Below are 18,149 nucleotides of genomic sequence, written 5' to 3' on the forward strand. Positions count from 1 at the left end.
ATTAGCAGTGTAGCATACCCTAACCGCATCGCAGAACTTCTTTGACCCGCACAATTTTTTCGCGTCAAAATATGAACTCGAAGTCGATGGCATCAATTTGATATAAGTTCAACGAAACCGCCGATCGTTTATATATTTAATCCGCCAGAAATATTGATCGTTAATCAACATATTGCTTGTGCTGCAGTGCTAGAGTAACGATCAAATTCGACAAACCATATACTCAACAAGTCCATTATGAGTGAGACCGGTTACCTTGAGGCTGCCAGAGAAGCAGGTATGTTTAATGGGGCATAGTTACAAGATATTTAAGAAATTTTTTAATTATCTGATTATCGATTTACCGTTATTGATACAATTGCTAGATTCGGAGCGACATAGGGAACGCGCTCGTGACAGAGAACGCCGAGAACGGCATTCTGAGCGAGAATATAGAGAGCACAGAAGTGATCGAGGTGATCGAGACAGAGATAGGCATAGTGATCGAGACAGGAGGGATAGAGAGAGAGACAGGGAGAGAGACAAGGATAGGGATAGGAATCGAGACAGAGATCGATACCGTGATCACAGGGACCGCGAACGTGAACGCGAACGAGAGAGAGAACGCAGAGATAGAGATCGAGAAAGAGACAGGCATGGCAGAATCGATGCATTCGAAGATGATCGACATGAGCGAGGACGTGGCAGTCCACGACGCGAACGATCGCCTGTCAATCTCGACGGTATTGTTGCTATCACTGAACGCCAGCGTCGAATGACTATGTGGGATATAAAACCAAAAGGATACGAGAACATTACATCAGAACAAGCGAAACTGTCAGGTCTATTCCCTCTTCCTGGCGCACCTCGTCAGATGAACGACGCTGCTCGATTACAAGCTCTCGCTCAAGGTGCCGAAGATGGCGAAAACTCGTTGCTAAAGCAGTTGGCTATATCAGCAAATCTGAGACCAAGTCACTCTCGCCAAAGTAAACGCGCCTTAGTGACGAACTTACCGCACATAGACAACGAGCGCGCGTTTGTAAACTTCATGAACGATTTAATCAGTTCGATTGATCGTGATCAAACCGATGAATCATCTGAGAACCCTATCGTCGTTTGGCAATTCAGTACTGACAAGCACTCAGTTCTTTTGGAATTCAACACAACGGAAGATGCAACGATCGCAGTTGCATTAAGTGGTGCTGAATTTGGCGGCTACAAGCTTAAGATCAATCGTCCCAAAGATTATGTCGTGCCAGAGAAAATGCAGGATACGTCAGCGTATGCCGCTGGATCTATATCTCCTTCAGTACCAGATTCTCCTGACAAGATATCTATCTCAAATATTCCGGTGTATTTGACAGAGGATCAAATTTTGGAACTATTAAAGGAATTCGGCGAACTCAAGGGTTTCAAGCTGCTTAAGGATAAATCTACGCGTGAATCCAAGGGTATTGCTTTCTGCGAATATGTCGATGAACAGATCACGGAGATTGCCTGCGAGGGCTTAAATGGTATGGAGCTTGGTGATAGTGTTCTTGTTGTCCGAAGAGCGTGCATTGGCATCCAGCAAACTGTCTCCACTGGTCTTTCAAGTGTATCGTCTATGGCTGAGCTTGCTAATTCGACTTCGACTCATGGTGCTACTCGCATTTTACAGCTATTGAATATGATAGTGCTCGAAGACCTCAACGATGAGGACGAGTACGAAGATATCAGAGAAGATGTTCGCGAAGAGTGTGAGAAATTCGGAAAGGTCGTCGATCTCAAAATTCCGCGTCCTACTGCGTCAAACAAAACGCCACTTGGAGTTGGAAAAATATTCGTTAGATTTGAAGATGGAGAGGCGTGCACAGCAGCATTAAAAGCTCTGGCAGGTCGAAAGTTCGCCGACAGAACAGTCGTTACAACTTTCTTCCCTGAGGTAATAATTTGTCAACTAAATTTTATAAGATGGATATTTTTGTTAACGCCATATAGGAAAACTACGAGGTTGACGCATTCTGAAGTCCAGTGAAAATTCTCATCAAGGGAAGTCAAGCAATATGAATCTACTATTTTTATGTATTTATAGCGGTATATTTGATTATTAGCACCAGGGGATTGAAGCAGAGCCCCCAAAGAGAGGCGTAGGGGCTATGTATAGTAGATGTTCACTGGTAGTTTACTTGCAGTAAACACATCACTCTCAAAAGTTGACATTTTATCGTACATAATTCAAAATTAAATCACAGTGCCTTGATTCTATCTGACACGGTTTCGTCATATGTATGCCGAACTAATAGGTCATATAGCTCCTCCGGTAGCTTTGGTACAAAACTTACTGCTAAAGTTATCACCTTTTTAGCTTGCAGAGCCGGAAATGTTCGTAGGAGTGTCATGGGACTATGGACTTCATCAGCGATGTTCATTGAGACATAAATATGCGACGACTGACCTTTGTGAGGCAAGAAGGGAGTCCCTTATTAGTAGGAGTTGAGCGATGACAGCGAGAATATTCATATGCGGCCCAAACGCAATCAAGAAATCCCATAAAACCAAAACCTCATTTAGAGGAGGTGTACACGCTGACATTGTCAGGAGAGCTGCATAAATAAGTATGTGTATTATCGAAATATATTGGCTGCACTTACATGCAAACCCGTATAATTCCGCTGTGAGTAGCTTTCCTTTGAGATATGAGAATAATATTGGATCGATGATCTTTAAGCTCGTATCCAGCAGTTTCAGACCGAGATGAACGCCATCAAGCATTGGTTTGACATACAATGGACAACAAGTGTGAATGTATGTATCAAATAACGCAAATGCCTGTGTCTCACTGCCGCAAGTATAGAGAAATGGGGCAGCAAGGACATTTAGTCCCTGAACATACAACTCTGAAACCGAAAGGTTGTCATCGTCACCAAAAGAGGACTTAGAATGGCCTGCCCGGACAGTTGGAGATGATTGTGTGTGACTGCCATATTGCAGGCTATGTAATCTAGAACCTCGGCGTGACCTGGATGTATTTTGTTGCTGCTGTTGTTGTTTAAAGCGATGGTGATCCCAACGTTTCCACGCCAACGCATTCAGAATTCTAATCAAGGACGTTTCTGAGACTCTCCTCTGGAATGAAATGTCTGTAGTTAACGTACGAAATGTATCATTTCGAATTTTTGAGTACGCTGGTGACGCGCCACGGTGAATCAGTGCCAAATAGTCATTTGACTGAATCGGTGATACCTTCAATAATATACACCAGACGTAAGGCCTGTATGTGCAAAAATCCTGAATATCGTTGTTAGCAATTCCTCTAGAATACAGCGACGCGATAGCATACCCTGTCAGGGTCATTGGATAGTCCTTGTGTGAGAATCAAATACCGCAGTTCAGAAAGTCCTTGATCTACGACTATAGGAGGTTTACGTAATGCAGATTCTATAGGATCGCGTCTTCTATGAGTCCCCTTCCGCGTTCTGATACCTTGCATTGTTGTAGGACGACTTGGTTAACCAGTCGTGCTCCAGGGTCTGATCAGTACGTAGTCTTAAAAATTTATGGGCGAAACGCGGTGTAAACAAAAACACAAAGTCCGTGTGGCTGTGCACCCTAAAGGATAGATATTGTATGATCTTGACGTGGCTCGCCTACTAGTTAAGGGTCTTGTGACGATCCTCATCATTCCCATTCTATGACAATCGCCTAGTGACATCCGAATAATTCGGACGGTCTTTGTTTCATCTATGGCTATAACGTAAGGACTTCCAAGACTATTGAGACAATTAAAGACACGACGATGCCGGATCCATCCCAACTAGGGTCTGCCGACCAGCCGCAGATCGATAAGCAAGAACTCGCGTTCTATGAGAAGATGAAAAAAGATTTACGCGATCTATTATCCAAGAAGAAAGCTATTGACAAAAACTTGGTAGGTTTTCGAATTTGAATTTGGGATGATGCTCGAATTCCATCTGAGATATGCTGTTAACATGTTGCTGTTCTAGGCTGCTGTCGAGGACTACATTTTTCGATACGAAGGCGCATACTTGGAAGACGCCCTGAATGGCAATATAATACACGGCTTTGATAATTATCTCAAAGGTAGTGGGTCCGGAGCCGGTGGACATGGAAATGCAAACAATGCACTTAAGCGGAAAGGTACATACACCGATAACGACCGACTTTTTTCGTTAAGCTCTGCGACATATTTGAAGGTATGTTTCGAATCTGGCAGATTTTAAATGGATAGCTTGTAACTTCTTAATAGAGCGTGCAAAAGGATTTGTTTGAGTCTGTAGAAGATAACGCAGCACCAACCCAGGCTGGCCCAACAGATGGCAGTACACCAACACTGCAAGCCTCAGCAAAGGGTTCAACGTCAAGTCACAAGAAGAAGAAACGCAAGAAAGGTGACGACCATACTAGCTCTGATTCCGAGGAGGAGACACCATCAAATTCTGCGTTGCCAAAACGTCTGAAGTTACAACTGAAGGACGACGAGTAGAGGGCGCCATTCGAAGCAATTAATTGTACAGTAGGTTGAGTGTTCCGCGGTTGGAATTGTTTGATATATTTATTGGGAATATACTTGTATTTTATAGAAGCAGGCATAACAAAGTCAATAGTGATTAGGCATTATGAATTGTCATATTCTGCATCACGTACATCATTTGCCGAATATGTTAAAGAAAGTGCCGCGGTTCCATAGCCAACTATGTAATTTGTGTACCAAGTTCGCGGCACACCACTGCCATTTCGATGAGGTGTATGTTTCCATGTCCAGTGCCTGCCAAACTGTTCTGGGGACTTGCGTTTCCACCGAGTTATCTCCTCTGCCGGAGCTATAAAATGATTTTAGTAATGCTATTTGCCACGTTCGGTCGTCATATGACAAATAGCGTAGAGTGCACTGTTCCTTCAAATAATCAAATTTTGGAGATTTCAGTGTAGTAGTCAACCGAGGGCAGAGAGTTAACCGCGACCAGCTTCAATATACTGTCTACCGCCATGGTTGAAGAGCAATCTTTAGCTTTAAGGGAGACACAGACATCATTCACGCCTATGGTGACAGTGGTGTGATATATTGTGTTCTACGCTTAGTAAGTTGATCGTCAACTTGCGTCTGAATATGAGAGACCGAGCAATTCGTGGCATTCGCTATGTCGTCGCTTTGATTCCGCAAACAGCCCACCAATCCATGCTTTCTTAAACCAAACACTTTTTGGTTCCACAGCAATAACCGCGCACAGGCTGTTCACATACGTGATATTTGACGCCAGTCCGCTAGTCAACGTCTGAGACTTGTGTGAGGGCATAGATCGCAGCACCGTTCTGAGTAATTATACTGCCGACTAGTGTTACGAGGATTCGTCGCACATGTCTTCCTGTTGAAGTGTTTTTATAAGTCCATATCTAATTACTCTAACCCCATAGCAAAGCAGTCACATGTCAAATCTTCCATGTACTCACTGGATTTATTGTACGCCAATTCGTGCAGTCGATTGCCTTCAACCCGCTCGCAGTCGTTTTCACAAGATCCAGCGAGCTGATGTCATACCATTCAGTTGGGCATTCATGTTGAATGCGATATCTTGACAGTGACACTTGCCGCTTGTGTTGCCTTAATCGCGTATCTCAAAGGATCTAGATTCTGAATATTGCTTAGAGTTGGACTTCTGAAGTCGGTGCTTCCAAAATTCATTATGCTGTCGGTGACTTGATGTTTCTTTGCAAACTTTAGACACCGTTTGCAGCAAATATGGCATCTAGCCCTCTGGCTTCGTTATCGTTATATCTCTGGCGAACAATGGATTACATATCTCATGGTGGAACTGCAGAATAAATTCCTCCATACGAACTAGTGACGTTACAGTTAACGAGCCTTCAATATAAGACCATCACAGCGGCAAATTCTCAGCGATGTCTGACAGCGATGGATCTTCATATAATGTACGCCGACCGTATTGTACATCGGGACGAAGGCGACTGTAATTGACCTAGCACATTAATGGGTAGTTATGTGATGTAGTAATCCAGAAATGAGCCACAGTGCCGAATTCAATCCAACTATTCCTCTGCCGAGAGTCGGCGTATCCATATACTTATGCATTAAGTACTCAAACCTCATTGGTGAAAGATTAGACAATCGAGGACAGATTGTCGTTCTGGCAGTATCAGCACGAGCAGTATAAATGAGTCACAAGCCAGGTTAGCTTAAACTCGTATATACGCTAATCGTATAAGCGAATGTAGCGAAATTCCTCCTGTTTTAGTGAATCATCAACTGAAGCTTGTTGAAAATCCATTCATTGCAATGAAATTAAGAACTAATGGAACAGCGGCTCATTGAATCATCGGAGGTCGTTGTCTCCAAGGAACGACGTGCACCTTGATGTGCTGGAATTCCAATTAAATCAATCGAAACCTACAGGTAAAAAAATGTGGAAAGATATAGACAGGCTGAACCGGCGCGGCGACCCAAAACCACAATCCCAGGGTTCGACCGACAGAGTTTGGATGATGCGGTGGGGACCCCTGAAACGTCATTTTGCCGCCCCCCTTGAAAACCACGAGATACTGCCTCCTTTGAATTCTCCCCTGGATTTCGCCTCAAGTGTTTAAAGGGCCGAAGCCGTGTTGAAGAGAATATATGGTGGGTTGCTCACCTTTACCTTGCAGGTTCGTATAGAAAAGACACAGATGCTCGCCCTGAGCTGCTGAGTATCCTAATTGTGCTAAGACCTCCGATGGTGAAATTTATGGTAAAACTAGGCCTTTGTCATTTCGGACTTTTACTGGCATCGAGCTCAGAGCACCTCTGCGACCATGTAGCAATCAGCGACGTTCGTGAGTAGCACTTTAATGCTTTCTATAGGATCTTTTTCTGCCATTACCAACTGTCGTGAAGTAGTCTTCTGTGGAGCTCATGTGTTGTATCTGGAGTCCCTGGGTCGATTTTGGTATACTCTATGGAATTTGATGTAGCTATTTCGACAAACTAGGTGGGATAGATAGCGGTCTATCTCGTACACAAGCAGCTAAGCTAATTCTACTGGTAGTTATTTTACAAAGCCCACAAATAGTGGAGTCAGAATTATCATAGGAATATATGTTACAACATTAAACAAGCTGGACGCCAAGGCCTAGTGCCGGAAACAGAGAGAGCCCCAAAGCGAGACGCTGTGCTCTTAATTACGATTGTCAGTCTGGTATCTAGACTCCCCATCTCTCCATCCTCTCTACACCGAATGTAGCTTCGAGGATTACCTTCGAAAAGTCGTTAACATCTTCCGGTGCGACTTCTGAGAATAACTTGTCGGCCTCCGCCACCTGTATTAATCCTACATTTTCCTCCGAACACAGCTTCTCCCAAGCCAGAGCTGACTGGGCCTCCCAAACTCCTTGGCGGGTTGTGAACATCATGCCGCCCTGGCAAGGAACACCCCCCCCCGCCCTGCTTAATCATTAAATATATTGCTTGGATACCAGAGGCAATGACCCACGTGCGTCGAATGCTCTCGGCAAGTATCCAAGAGTACCAAAGGAGATTCTCGCAATGCGCAATATCGGACAGACCAAAGCCGACAGCCGTTTGCTCATGCGCCGATGAGATCATGGAGCCACCTAAGCATACCGCCTGGCTCGCATGTTCAACCATCTGTTGCATCCAGCTGTTCAGCACGGGAATGTGGGTCTCTGCAAGATGGCGCAACCGAATGTCGCCGTCGTAGAGACCGAGGACCTGGTAGACCAGTAAAGCCTGAACCCGAGCTATATGTTCAAGAGAGTCAAGAGTGAGCGAACTCGTGCTTATATTCTCTAGCGATGAGTCTGCCGAGGGAATGCCGTTTTGTACTAACTGCTTAGCACGGTCGGCGATGATTTGAAAAATAGTCTGCTCATTTGATGCCGTCTTGTGAAGGTAGCATGACAGAGCCGTATATGCATCCTGGACACACCGGGGAAACCGATTCCGATACAGCCGCGAGTGGATAAAGGGATTGCTTCCTTTCTCAACCCATTGGGTAAGCCACCGATGAATCGTTCTGATATGGCGCTTCAGGTCTATGATACCGGATAAGTTTTGCTCCGCTTGTGGAAAACGATTGATTTTCCAGGTCTCTAGGGTAGTAAACCAGCTTGAAGTTAGCTGATTATCAACGAGACCACTAGAGAGTTCGGGGAAATCTAGCCCCAGAGACAGCGTCGCATCATCAGCTCCTCTAGTCTGAATGCCGGGGGAGTATGCGGACAACTGTGGATTGTACGGCAAGATGTCGTGCTCCACCGGGAATGTGTCGTCTCCTCCGCAAAGGACGAAGCAAGTCGGCTTTGTTGGAGGATACGTACACTCGATGCCCCGTCTCCTGCACCTCAGGCAGTCCGGAGTCTGCTTTCCGCACCTCCGCTTTGCCATTGCGCAAGCGTTACATGCTTTAGTTTCCAAGACCCTGGCCATGATTGTGCGGATGGTGGCTATGACAATCTGTAGGAAAGGTTGATAAACGTGCGGGTTTGTTACGATTGGATTATTCAGATTGTATCTACAAATACCTCACAATGCGGGAGCTATCCGTTTTGGGATAGTCACCGCCGCTGAATTAGAGTTTTCCCTTGATCGCAACTCCCGAGACTATTTTAGGGTACTAACGCGGCGCGACATCTTTTCAAGTTCCCACACAGCCACTCTACACTTAAAAAACAACCCTGCAAAGCTCTCCAGGTAAATAATTTTAGTCTGCGGAAGTTATCCGTTTTAGGGTGGTCGCCGCCACTGAATTAGAAGAATCGCAGCCCCTGATGGAAGTAGGCAGCGGGACTTCTTGTTCCTTGTGCGTAATTGTCGGTAACTAGGGACTCGAGACTTCCCTCAAGGATCATATGTAACTACTAATCGCTAATATAAATCCATCGCCATGCCATCTACTCTTCTGGCTATAGGAACGAGAAACACTTCCGCAAGCACTGACTTGATATTAGCCTGGCTTCGTTTCTCTAGGCAAACTTTACTTGTTGAATTGCACGTCTAGACAGTCCAAGACAGCCTCACTCTTACTGCCTAACCATGTCAGATTTGGAGCAACTGGTCAAGCAGCTCTTTCAGACTAATGTCACGAAGACTGTCCACCGGGAGCCATACCCTGCTATATTGCCCTCGAGACCCGAGCTGAGTCAGGCTGGACGAGTCGCACTAATAACTGGCGGCGGTACCGGTGTTGGTTATGCTATTGCTCGATCCTTTGTCCGGGCCTCGGCAGACACTGTCCTCATTATCGGTCGTCGTCCTGATGTGCTGGCAACGGCTGGTTCCAGCCTCGAGCAAGAGGCGAAAGCTTCCGGCACCAATACGAAGATCGTCACCCGTACTTGTGATGTTGTCAACCTACCTGAGGTCGAGGTGTTCTGGAGCGACCTCGCGGCCCAAAGCATTACCGTTGACGTCTTTGTCGCCAATGCGGCCAAGTTCACGGAACCTAAGCCGATCCTCGAGCTTGGCGCAGACGAAGTCTGGTCTCAATTTGAGGTAAACGCCAAGTCTCCACTGTATTTCACAGAGAAGTTCTACTCCCAGGGGGGTGAGAAACAAAAGGTAAGTGTTCTCTCTCTATTTCGGTCTCCCTTGATTCCGCGATCCTAGAAGATACGGATATGTCTGATCACTCAAGCTCACAGTTCCTGGTCAACGTGTCGACTCAGGCGATATATATGACAACTCATCCTGGAGTAGCTGTTCGCCCAGCATACACTCTTACTAAAATGGCTGGGACACTGTTATTCCAGCTCATTGCTCAGAATGTCCCGCCCGAGAAAATGCAGGTCATTAGCTTCCATCCTGGAGTCGTTTATAATGATTCATGGAAGTCAATGGGTCTGCCTGTGTCTCCGGAGCAGTTCGATAATGGTGAGATACTCCTTTCGTCCTTCAGAGATTTGCATTTATGATATACGCTGACAACTTTATTTGGCCCGGTTTAGATGAACTTTGTGGTGCATTTGCAGTCTGGGCTACCACGAAGGAAGCTGCATTTCTTCATGGCCGCTTCGTTTGGGCAGCGTGGGACGTCGAAGAAATATCCACAGGCGAGGTTCGGAAGCGTATCGATGAGGATCCCTACTACCTTAGAGCTTCAATTGTAGGGCTAAGCGGTGGACAGGCTTGAATGTCAGAGTCTGGAACAGCGTTAGTACAAGGGATCTCCCCTGAAGCGTGCGTGTGACTGGCGTGGGACTTGACTTGGTTAAGTCTTGGCTTGGATCCTGTTCTTCGTTTGTGCAGTGTCTTCATATTATACTTTTTGTCCTTAATTTGTTTGCTTGATTTGAGACCTCGAGCCTATGGATAGTTCCGGCGTGTACTTACCCATTTAAAGAAATAGCTAACAGTTAATTATAAGGGTAAATAGTATTTTGGACTTTTTGAAAAGTTTCAGTCGTATTTTGGACTAATTACCCTTATAAGGGTAATAAAGACAGTACAATAACGATGGCCTATCTGAAACCCATCAGCTGGACTGAACACTGCACAGATTCTTCTTGACCACATCCAGGGCCCCGATCTGCAATAACGTGCTGTCCAGAAAGGTAAATGGCAAGAACCTTCTCGAGAACCACGTAAGAAACGCACTCCCGCCTTTCCAGATCTGCGCGGACGGCGACTTCGAAAGCAAATCTGCCACCACCTGTTGCGCCCATTGGTCACGATCGACCGTGTCCTTCTCAAGTGATGCACCTGCCAGAACCTTCTCGATATCGGCTTTCGCGACGTTGTAAATGCTGCTCTTGGGCAACGACGGTTTCGCACCACCGATCTGATTATTAAAAAATGAGGTCTTCACGGCTCCAGTCTTCAGATCGACAACCTTGATGTTAAATGGTGAAAGCTCGATGCGCAGATTCTCGGTCAGCATCGCCGCGGCGGCCTTGCTCGCACTGTAGATGCCTCCCATCGGCATTGGCACCACGGATGCGACGGACGTATTGTTTGCAATGACAGCCCCATGTTCGGACTTTAACAGTAGCGGGACAAACGCTTGAGTGACTGCGAGCACGGCCCAGACGTTCAGTTCGAACAATTGGCGTGACGCATCGAGGTCGGCATCAGTCAATGGCATTGGATAACCACCCCCGGAATTGTTGATGAGCATATCCAGGGCACCGCCTGTTTTCTCCGCAACCGCTGCGACACACATGGAAATGGACGCCGGCGAGAGAACGTCGAGAGTGAGAGTCTCGATGCCCAGCTCTCCGAAGTGAGCCATCTTGGCCGGGTTCCGTGCTGTTGCGATGACACGCTGGCCATGCTGGTGGAGAGCACGCGCGAGGGCGTCACCCAGGCCGCCCTCGGAGCAGCCAGTGATTAAAATAGTGCGCTGGCGGGACATGTTGAACATAGGCGATGCTGACCGAGATTAAGGGCAGGTGATGCTGTCAATAAATACCTTTGATATCCAAATACAACGTGACTGCGCCGCTGCGGAGGATCGGATTGTCGGAAACTCTATCTTCTGCCATCCTCCCCCTGAACTTTACGGACACTGATTACTGTTTACATGATGAGGGCGCTACAGCACGAATATCGAAATCGGGCGACGATCCTTCTGCGTAGCCACATGCTGAATCTAAATTAACAGGGATTTTGGAAATCGGCTGTGTTTTGGTCAAGTTGCTAACAAAATCACAAACCTCCCAACTTCTCACACCTAGAACACACCGTTTACTTAGTATGGATTAACGGTTCACTTAATTTAGTTTTTCGTTAAGTGACCTTCGGACTACGGCTGCAGAATAAAGATGTTGCTTATTCGTATAATCCTATTCCACTTTTTGGCGCGACTCATATTCGTGTTCGACTATTGGTTTGGGGTCTCATTCGTATTCGCTTCGTAATTAAGGTTAGGGTAGAGCCAATCGACAGAAAGCGTTATCGCGTCGTCTTGTTTAAACTTTACTCTTAGACGCCCGTCTAGAGAAGCGTGTTTGCAACGATTTTGTATCTCACCTCGACCGGGTCTTTGGAGATGGAAGTTGTAGTGGTAGAAAATTGGCTATTCTCTTTGTGGAGAAGAAGTGATGAATATCCGCGAATGGCAGCGGCCGCCGGAGTTATTTTACTATATGATACCAGCCTGTGGGATGTCAGTAGAAATACTGTTTAATAGTGGCCGCGATTTACTAGACTTTCGGAGAAACTCGATACGCGCGGAGAATATGAGGCGTCTGGTGTTGCTGCGAGATGTAAAATGTTAGTACTATTTAGGATTTACGAATAATTACGAATAATATGCATATTTTATGGAGATGCTGTTCTGGCAATATCAACACGAGCCGGTATTAAATGGGTTACAAAGTCAGGTTAGCTTTGCGAGGAAGTCGTGATTCGTGATTCCAAAATTCGTATATACTTGGTGACAACTGAATGATAGTCGAAATTCGTGTACTTGGTGATCTAGGCATTGCTTGCTCAGTGGTATATTTCATGTAATGTAAATAATGGATGCATTTAAATTGTGCCTCATATGAATAACCTTTTGAGACCTGCATGCCCTAAACCTTAAGCATTGATGCCTTTCGTTTTGAATATCTGATATCAGGTATGGAATGTACACGCTTTACCACAATTGGTTTGAACAGGTCATGAAAGTCGTTGAAACTATCTCGAGTATGATAGCGGCGATAAATCTTGTAGAGTTATTACTCATAAAGTGATGACATGCGGCGGTGGCAGTGCCTTCCCCTTTTCATCCCAAACGTGGCTGTGCACCATGACCGCGCGTGCATTGATCTGTTCATCACCAGACATCGAACACGTCGTCACAAGCGTCATATCCCACTCCGATCTCGTGTCCTTGTCAGTGTCCGTGACATAATAAACACATACTCAGAATGAACAACACATCTTCCACAAGCAGAGCACGACCACAGAGTCCGTCATCCCCATCGCCCTCGTCATCTACCGCGTCCTCACGTCGGACGTCTTTTCATTCGCTACATTCTACCACGACAAGTGCTTCGACGGTGCAAGATCAGCCTGTTTTACAACCACAGCCACACATGCCGGTTCGTCTTCCCTCGCAGCCGTCGTCTGTCCAGATTTACGACGCACTGGAAAAAGAACAAGAGGCCATCGTGAATAGATTACAAAGGGAACTGTCGTTATTAAGAGAGGAACAGCAGCATCAGCATCAGTCGCGCGCCAGGTCACCGATACAGCTAGTTCCGGGATCACCGCATCATAGACGGACGGATTCATCCAGCTCGTCGTTGTCGCGACGCGCGTCGTCGAGATCTGCAGGATATGGACTTGCCTCTGCCGCGAGCGCAGTGTCGGATTCAGAGGATGCCGCCCAGACACCCAATGCTGGGACTTCACACATGGCGCACTCGGCATCGGTTTCATCGTCTTCGTCAATGCAGCCACCATCTGCACAACCCCTATCGTCATCATCACGGCGAAGCTCGCGACGGAGTTTCGGATCGACGTCAGGGTTGTCCTCGGCGGAGGATTTATATCTAACCGGCTTACGCAAAGAGAACGAATCATTGAAGAAACGTGTTGCCGACATGATGCGCGCGCTGAGTGATAAGGATTGCGAGATCGACCACTTAAAGAAAGAATTAGAAAAATTTCGGATTGAGGACGAGTCGGCTATTACTGATTAAGTAGTGCCTAAATGGCGGAGGATGTATGAATAGGCTGATCTTCCTAGCTCTGGCGATAGATCTGAGACATGTCTTCATTGCGACATGCATAGCCCCTTTGTGTATAATCATGGTGCCGCAATAGATTACAGGTTATTATAGCAGCACGTATATATATTATATGTGTACAATCGATGCGCTCGGACGATATATGGTTACAGAATGATCGGCATGTGGTAAGACGGCGGGTGGTATACAGATTATCATTGACGCCTAACGGCGATCAATGACTTTAATTATAATGAACATAATTCTGCGCGATTACATGTTTCGCTACTCTCCTATATCGTATATTAAACAAATCCAATCAGATGCAAGATACAAAGCATTATGAGTCAACAATACACAAGAAAACCGCCTCCCTTGTTAACTATTTACAGAGACCCCATTATACAAGACCAAATCAATTTAGCGAACCAAGACTCAAATCTAAAGCAAAGCAAGACATTTGGTATATACAAATCTATATATCCAGCTCTCGAATACGGCTCGAATGCGGCCACGAATACGTTATAGAATATATTCATAGTTCTCCTTTAACCCAGAGGTCCACACTTCATCGAGCCCATGCCCCAAAATCTCGTGCACTTCGCGAACGAGCTCTTCGTCTTCAGCTGTGATCTCTCTATTTTGACTCTCCCAGTATGCCTGGATGCCGGCGTTGACTTCATATAGCGAACTATATCCAACCACCGTTGTACCTTGCCAATTCCGGAGTGCATACCTCATAGACAAGTCTGCGAGTTCAACGTTCTTGGATGCTGTGTGCTTCGCCGCTAGTGCGACCCGGCGCTTCAGGTCCGGGCTGGCAGGATGGAACGCATGTGGGGGCTGTGACCTTAGCAGCGACATGCTGAGCGGGCTCCCATTGAGCACCTTCTTCACACCAGCAGCATAGAACTCTTCCAGCGAGTTTTTCAGCCGTCGATTTTGGATGGTGAAGTTGGAATACGAGAGCACAATATCGATGGTCTTGCCCAGACGTTGGCGAACAAGCTTGGTCAGAGTAACCAGTACCGGGACTGGATATCCTGATATTCCCACATTGCGAATGATTCCCTCTTCTTTCATCTGGAATAATTCCGCAATGCCGGGTAGAGTGTCCTCAAGAGCGAGGAATTCCACGTCGTGGGCATACACAACATCGAGATAGTCTGTGTGCAAGCGCTTGAGACTACGCTCGACTGATTGCCGCATCCACGATGGGGAGTAGTCGAATGTACTTTCACTAATCCTTCCAGCTTTTGTAATAATGTAATACGTCTCGCGAGGATATAATGCAGCGATCTCGGGGTCGGCCAACACCTCGCCTATTAGAATCTCGGATGGGCCGTAGTAAGCCGATGTATCTGTAATCAATATTTGTGAGCGCTGAAATTTGGCATTTCATAGTAATTACATACCTATGGCGCAGACACCCGCTTCGAAACAGTGCCGAATGATGTCTTTGGCAGGAAGCCTGTATGGGTCGTCGTTATACTGATAATTGAACTGCGCGCCACCCAGGATGAGAGGAGGCAGACTGTCTAGAGAGGTCGTGTTTTCACGGGAACACACCGCACCTAGTACTGTTAGAGGCTCAGCCGGTGGCGTAGGTAATTGCACGTAGGACATTATTTTTGACGCGGATGTGAAGCAGGATGTCAACGACTGGCAAACCGGGGCACCTGAGGAGCTACCTTCGTTGGTGGGGAATGTAGGTAGTAAATAGGACAGACCCAGACAAGCTGGTTATCGGCTCAGCTCAGCTCAATGCGCAGCCGCCAGTCCATTATTTTGCCTTTTGTCAACTTTAAAGTAGCGGGACGCAGGGGCCGAGAAGATGACCAAACATCCGCTGACGGGTCCAGACTCACTCACTACTCACCAGCCAGTTCAGTTAGGCATACTGGCCCGACTTAATTGCTCTCCGGGTTAGCATCTTTGCGGCGCGCATGTTGAGTTGCTCAGCTGGTGGAGACCCAGGCAGATCGCCCACGTGGTGGCCAATCTGACCCGTCAACGGGCGGATTTCGTTGCCGAGTCTTGCCGCCCGGGCGATCCCTGTCATCTCTCCACCGGCCTATCATTCTAGAAATCATTATTAGACTAGTTAACCACTATATTGTCCATGCGAATATGTAATGTACATGTTAATACTATTGACAAATGCCCGCGCCCCTGCAGATTCCGTCATTATTTTTGTGCTTCATTCTGCAAGCGACATCCGTATTTGGCGTAATCCGCGCTTCACAAAAAATTACATAGGGTATCCTCAGGCTCGTATTCGGATCGCTGCCACGGGGCCCGCCGCTACGATAGCTAATAGGTCCTAGCTTAGCGCGTGCATTTGGTTAACGTTTCTCGGCTCTCAGTCGTGAATTGAATCGCTCTGACGTGATTGTCGCATTATGTTATTTATTGGCGGCTTTGACGAAACGCTGCGTTAAGTGAAATTTGCCCTGCTGCAAGTTCGAACTAAGCATTTTTGCACTACATCGGCAACAATTGTTACTAATTTATGCTCTACGACTCCAATTGTTGACGTTGTCATCTGTCATGTATATATAACATCTTCCATTTTGCCGCTGGACGGGTTCGGACTTTGCAGGCTATCGGTAAGTCCGACAAGAATCTCTAGGCCTGGGCCGGTTTGGCGACGAAACAGGGTCCTCTCTGAATGTTCGCCGCTCCGTCGGGAATCCATTCACGGCCAAAGCGCACAACGCGCCGCATCGCCGTCTGCGGCCGGCTAACTTGAGCTAACTATATGAGCAATCGGGCCCTTCCAGACACATAAGTAGTTATTCTGACATCCTGGCAACTTGTGCGGTGCTTTCCTCCGGAATTTCTCTTTCGTACTGCTCATCCTCCCATCTCATTCTCACATTCGTGCATTAAAATCCCACTTCATAGGCTCCCATTGTCTGATTTCATTTAGTCAATAAATCGCATAACTTATCTGTCAGCAATGACCATCACTTCCGAAGAACACATCCTCGTCATCAACCCTGCCGGGTTCAGCGCAAAAGCGTACGAAGCCTTCCGCGAACTGCCCTTCGTTGCGTCCCTCACAATCCTTCCCGGCGTCGGTTACGGTGGCCGCAGCGACCCAGCTCGAGAAATTACGGCCGAGGAATGGGCTCGCACGACCGTGCTCATGACCGGAAAAACGCTTCCGCCATCTCCAGAGGCTGCTCCCAACTTGAAGTACGTCCAGCTGTTCTCGGCCGGGAGCAATCAGCTTCACAATCTGCCGTTTTATCGTGCGACTGATAATGTCATTTATGCGACTGCTAGTGGCACACATGGGTAAGTCCTTTTGTTTGGTACCAATTTCTATGTCTTACTAACAATTGCATTGGAGACCTGCTATCAGTGAATGGGTTATCCTCATGATGTTGACGTTCTTCCACAATTCGCATCTATATCCAAAATGGCAAGCTGAGGCTCGCTGGGGCGACGACTCAGAGTTTCCGAGGCCAGTAATCGATCAGTTCGGTCGCACATTGTGAGCTCCCTCTACTACCTCTATGTGACAGAATTTGTCTAATACCATATGCATAGGGGTGTCCTCGGTTACGGAGCAATTGGCCGACAAACTGCCCGCGTGGCGAAGGCCCTGGGCATGAAAGTCGTGGCACATTCCTTCTCGTCTCCACCCAAGAAGGAGCGCGTCGAGGTCGCGGTTCCAAATAGCGGTGACCCAGACGGCAGTATTCCTGAAAAATGGTATACCGGCGTCGAGGAGCTCGATGACTTCTTCAGCTCCGGCATCGACGTCCTCGTTGTTTCCGCGCCATTCACACCCGAAACGGCTAAAATCATAAATAGGAAGACTCTTGCGAAACTAAAAGGCGCTTACATTATCAATATTGCTCGAGGTGGACTTATCGACACCGATGACTTAATCGAGGCCGCTGAGAGCGGCCTTATTGCTGGTGCCGCGCTCGATGTCACGGACCCGGAGCCGTTGCCTGATGGACACAAGCTCTGGTCGGTCAATAACATTTCGATTGCACCGCATATTAGTGGGCATTGCGTTGGATACGAGAATCGGGTGACTAACATCGCTATTCATAATATCAAGCAGTTGAGAGCGGGAAAGCCAGTTACCAACTTGGTTGATAAGGCCAAGGGATACTAGAGAAGTCGGATAACCAGGTTTGAACTTAATAGAGGCATACACGGAATATAGATTCGGGGGGTTTGGTTAATATATATATATGCAGCAACAGATGATGCAAAAGTTGACTTAGAATTCGGGGGCCATAGAATTTCAAGTAGCCTCGAAATGCCGTATAGATACATCTCATGCTGCCATTAATGAATAATACATAATAATTGCATTTATTTCCGATCTCCACTTATTCCTTGATATTTGCAGCCACGCACTCTGTATATAGTGTCGCAGTATGGTTGACATTTTCGGCCAACCGAATAAAAGATGCAGACAGCTTCCTTAACCACTGCCAGCATCATCGACGGAACCCTGGCGGTCGTCCTCC

At 46.8% G+C, this 18,149-nt stretch overlaps 9 protein-coding genes across 9 annotated transcripts; 5 read left to right on the forward strand and 4 right to left on the reverse strand.

Moving 5' to 3' along the window:
• Nucleotides 1-62: 62 nt before the first annotated feature.
• V1508DRAFT_389082 (uncharacterized protein) lies at nt 63-2,225 on the forward strand. The gene is made up of 3 exons (XM_066937882.1): nt 63-277; nt 366-1,906; nt 1,963-2,225. The coding sequence occupies exons 1-3, from the start codon at nt 238-240 to the stop codon at nt 1,987-1,989; spliced, it is 1,608 nt and encodes a 535-aa protein (XP_066794661.1). The 5' UTR covers nt 63-237; the 3' UTR covers nt 1,990-2,225.
• Nucleotides 2,211-3,454, reverse strand: V1508DRAFT_357367 (rab-GTPase-TBC domain-containing protein; the record flags this gene model as incomplete). Its single annotated transcript, XM_066937026.1, has 5 exons — nt 2,211-2,367; nt 2,420-2,567; nt 2,616-2,909; nt 3,036-3,252; nt 3,305-3,454. 5 exons carry the CDS (start codon nt 3,452-3,454, stop codon nt 2,211-2,213), a joined length of 966 nt encoding a protein of 321 aa, XP_066794662.1.
• Nucleotides 3,455-3,760: 306 nt separating this feature from the next.
• V1508DRAFT_405347 (histone acetyltransferase subunit NuA4-domain-containing protein) lies at nt 3,761-4,205 on the forward strand (the record flags this gene model as incomplete). Its single annotated transcript, XM_066938689.1, has 2 exons — nt 3,761-3,892; nt 3,969-4,205. The coding sequence occupies 2 exons, from the start codon at nt 3,761-3,763 to the stop codon at nt 4,203-4,205; spliced, it is 369 nt and encodes a 122-aa protein (XP_066794663.1).
• Nucleotides 4,206-6,933: 2,728 nt separating this feature from the next.
• V1508DRAFT_421137 (uncharacterized protein) lies at nt 6,934-8,492 on the reverse strand. Its single transcript, XM_066940840.1, has one exon. It carries the CDS (start codon nt 8,420-8,422, stop codon nt 7,244-7,246), a length of 1,179 nt encoding a protein of 392 aa, XP_066794664.1. The 5' UTR covers nt 8,423-8,492; the 3' UTR covers nt 6,934-7,243.
• A 389-nt stretch (nt 8,493-8,881) lies between these two features.
• Nucleotides 8,882-10,466, forward strand: V1508DRAFT_421139 (uncharacterized protein). Its single transcript, XM_066940841.1, has 3 exons — nt 8,882-9,553; nt 9,637-9,865; nt 9,940-10,466. The coding sequence occupies exons 1-3, from the start codon at nt 9,029-9,031 to the stop codon at nt 10,122-10,124; spliced, it is 939 nt and encodes a 312-aa protein (XP_066794665.1). The 5' UTR covers nt 8,882-9,028; the 3' UTR covers nt 10,125-10,466.
• V1508DRAFT_421142 (putative short-chain dehydrogenase) lies at nt 10,262-11,424 on the reverse strand. The gene has a single exon (XM_066940842.1). It carries the CDS (start codon nt 11,352-11,354, stop codon nt 10,467-10,469), a length of 888 nt encoding a protein of 295 aa, XP_066794666.1. The 5' UTR covers nt 11,355-11,424; the 3' UTR covers nt 10,262-10,466.
• Nucleotides 11,425-12,762: 1,338 nt separating this feature from the next.
• Nucleotides 12,763-13,968, forward strand: V1508DRAFT_421143 (uncharacterized protein). The gene has a single exon (XM_066940843.1). The coding sequence runs from the start codon at nt 12,847-12,849 to the stop codon at nt 13,621-13,623; it is 777 nt and encodes a 258-aa protein (XP_066794667.1). The 5' UTR covers nt 12,763-12,846; the 3' UTR covers nt 13,624-13,968.
• On the reverse strand, nt 13,918-15,436 carry V1508DRAFT_421144 (NADP-dependent oxidoreductase domain-containing protein). The gene is made up of 2 exons (XM_066940844.1): nt 15,066-15,436; nt 13,918-15,011 (listed from the first exon to the last, which is right to left on the reverse strand). Exons 1-2 carry the CDS (start codon nt 15,274-15,276, stop codon nt 14,173-14,175), a joined length of 1,050 nt encoding a protein of 349 aa, XP_066794668.1. The 5' UTR covers nt 15,277-15,436; the 3' UTR covers nt 13,918-14,172.
• Nucleotides 15,437-16,612: 1,176 nt separating this feature from the next.
• Nucleotides 16,613-17,788, forward strand: V1508DRAFT_357309 (uncharacterized protein; the record flags this gene model as incomplete). Its single annotated transcript, XM_066937024.1, has 3 exons — nt 16,613-16,953; nt 17,009-17,152; nt 17,209-17,788. The coding sequence occupies 3 exons, from the start codon at nt 16,613-16,615 to the stop codon at nt 17,786-17,788; spliced, it is 1,065 nt and encodes a 354-aa protein (XP_066794669.1).
• Between the last annotated feature and the right edge of the window lie 361 nt (nt 17,789-18,149).

This window comes from Lipomyces doorenjongii (assembly GCF_038497915.1).
Source record: "Lipomyces doorenjongii strain NRRL Y-27504 unplaced genomic scaffold V1508scaffold_41, whole genome shotgun sequence".
Classification (NCBI taxonomy): Eukaryota; Fungi; Ascomycota; class Lipomycetes; order Lipomycetales; family Lipomycetaceae; genus Lipomyces; species Lipomyces doorenjongii.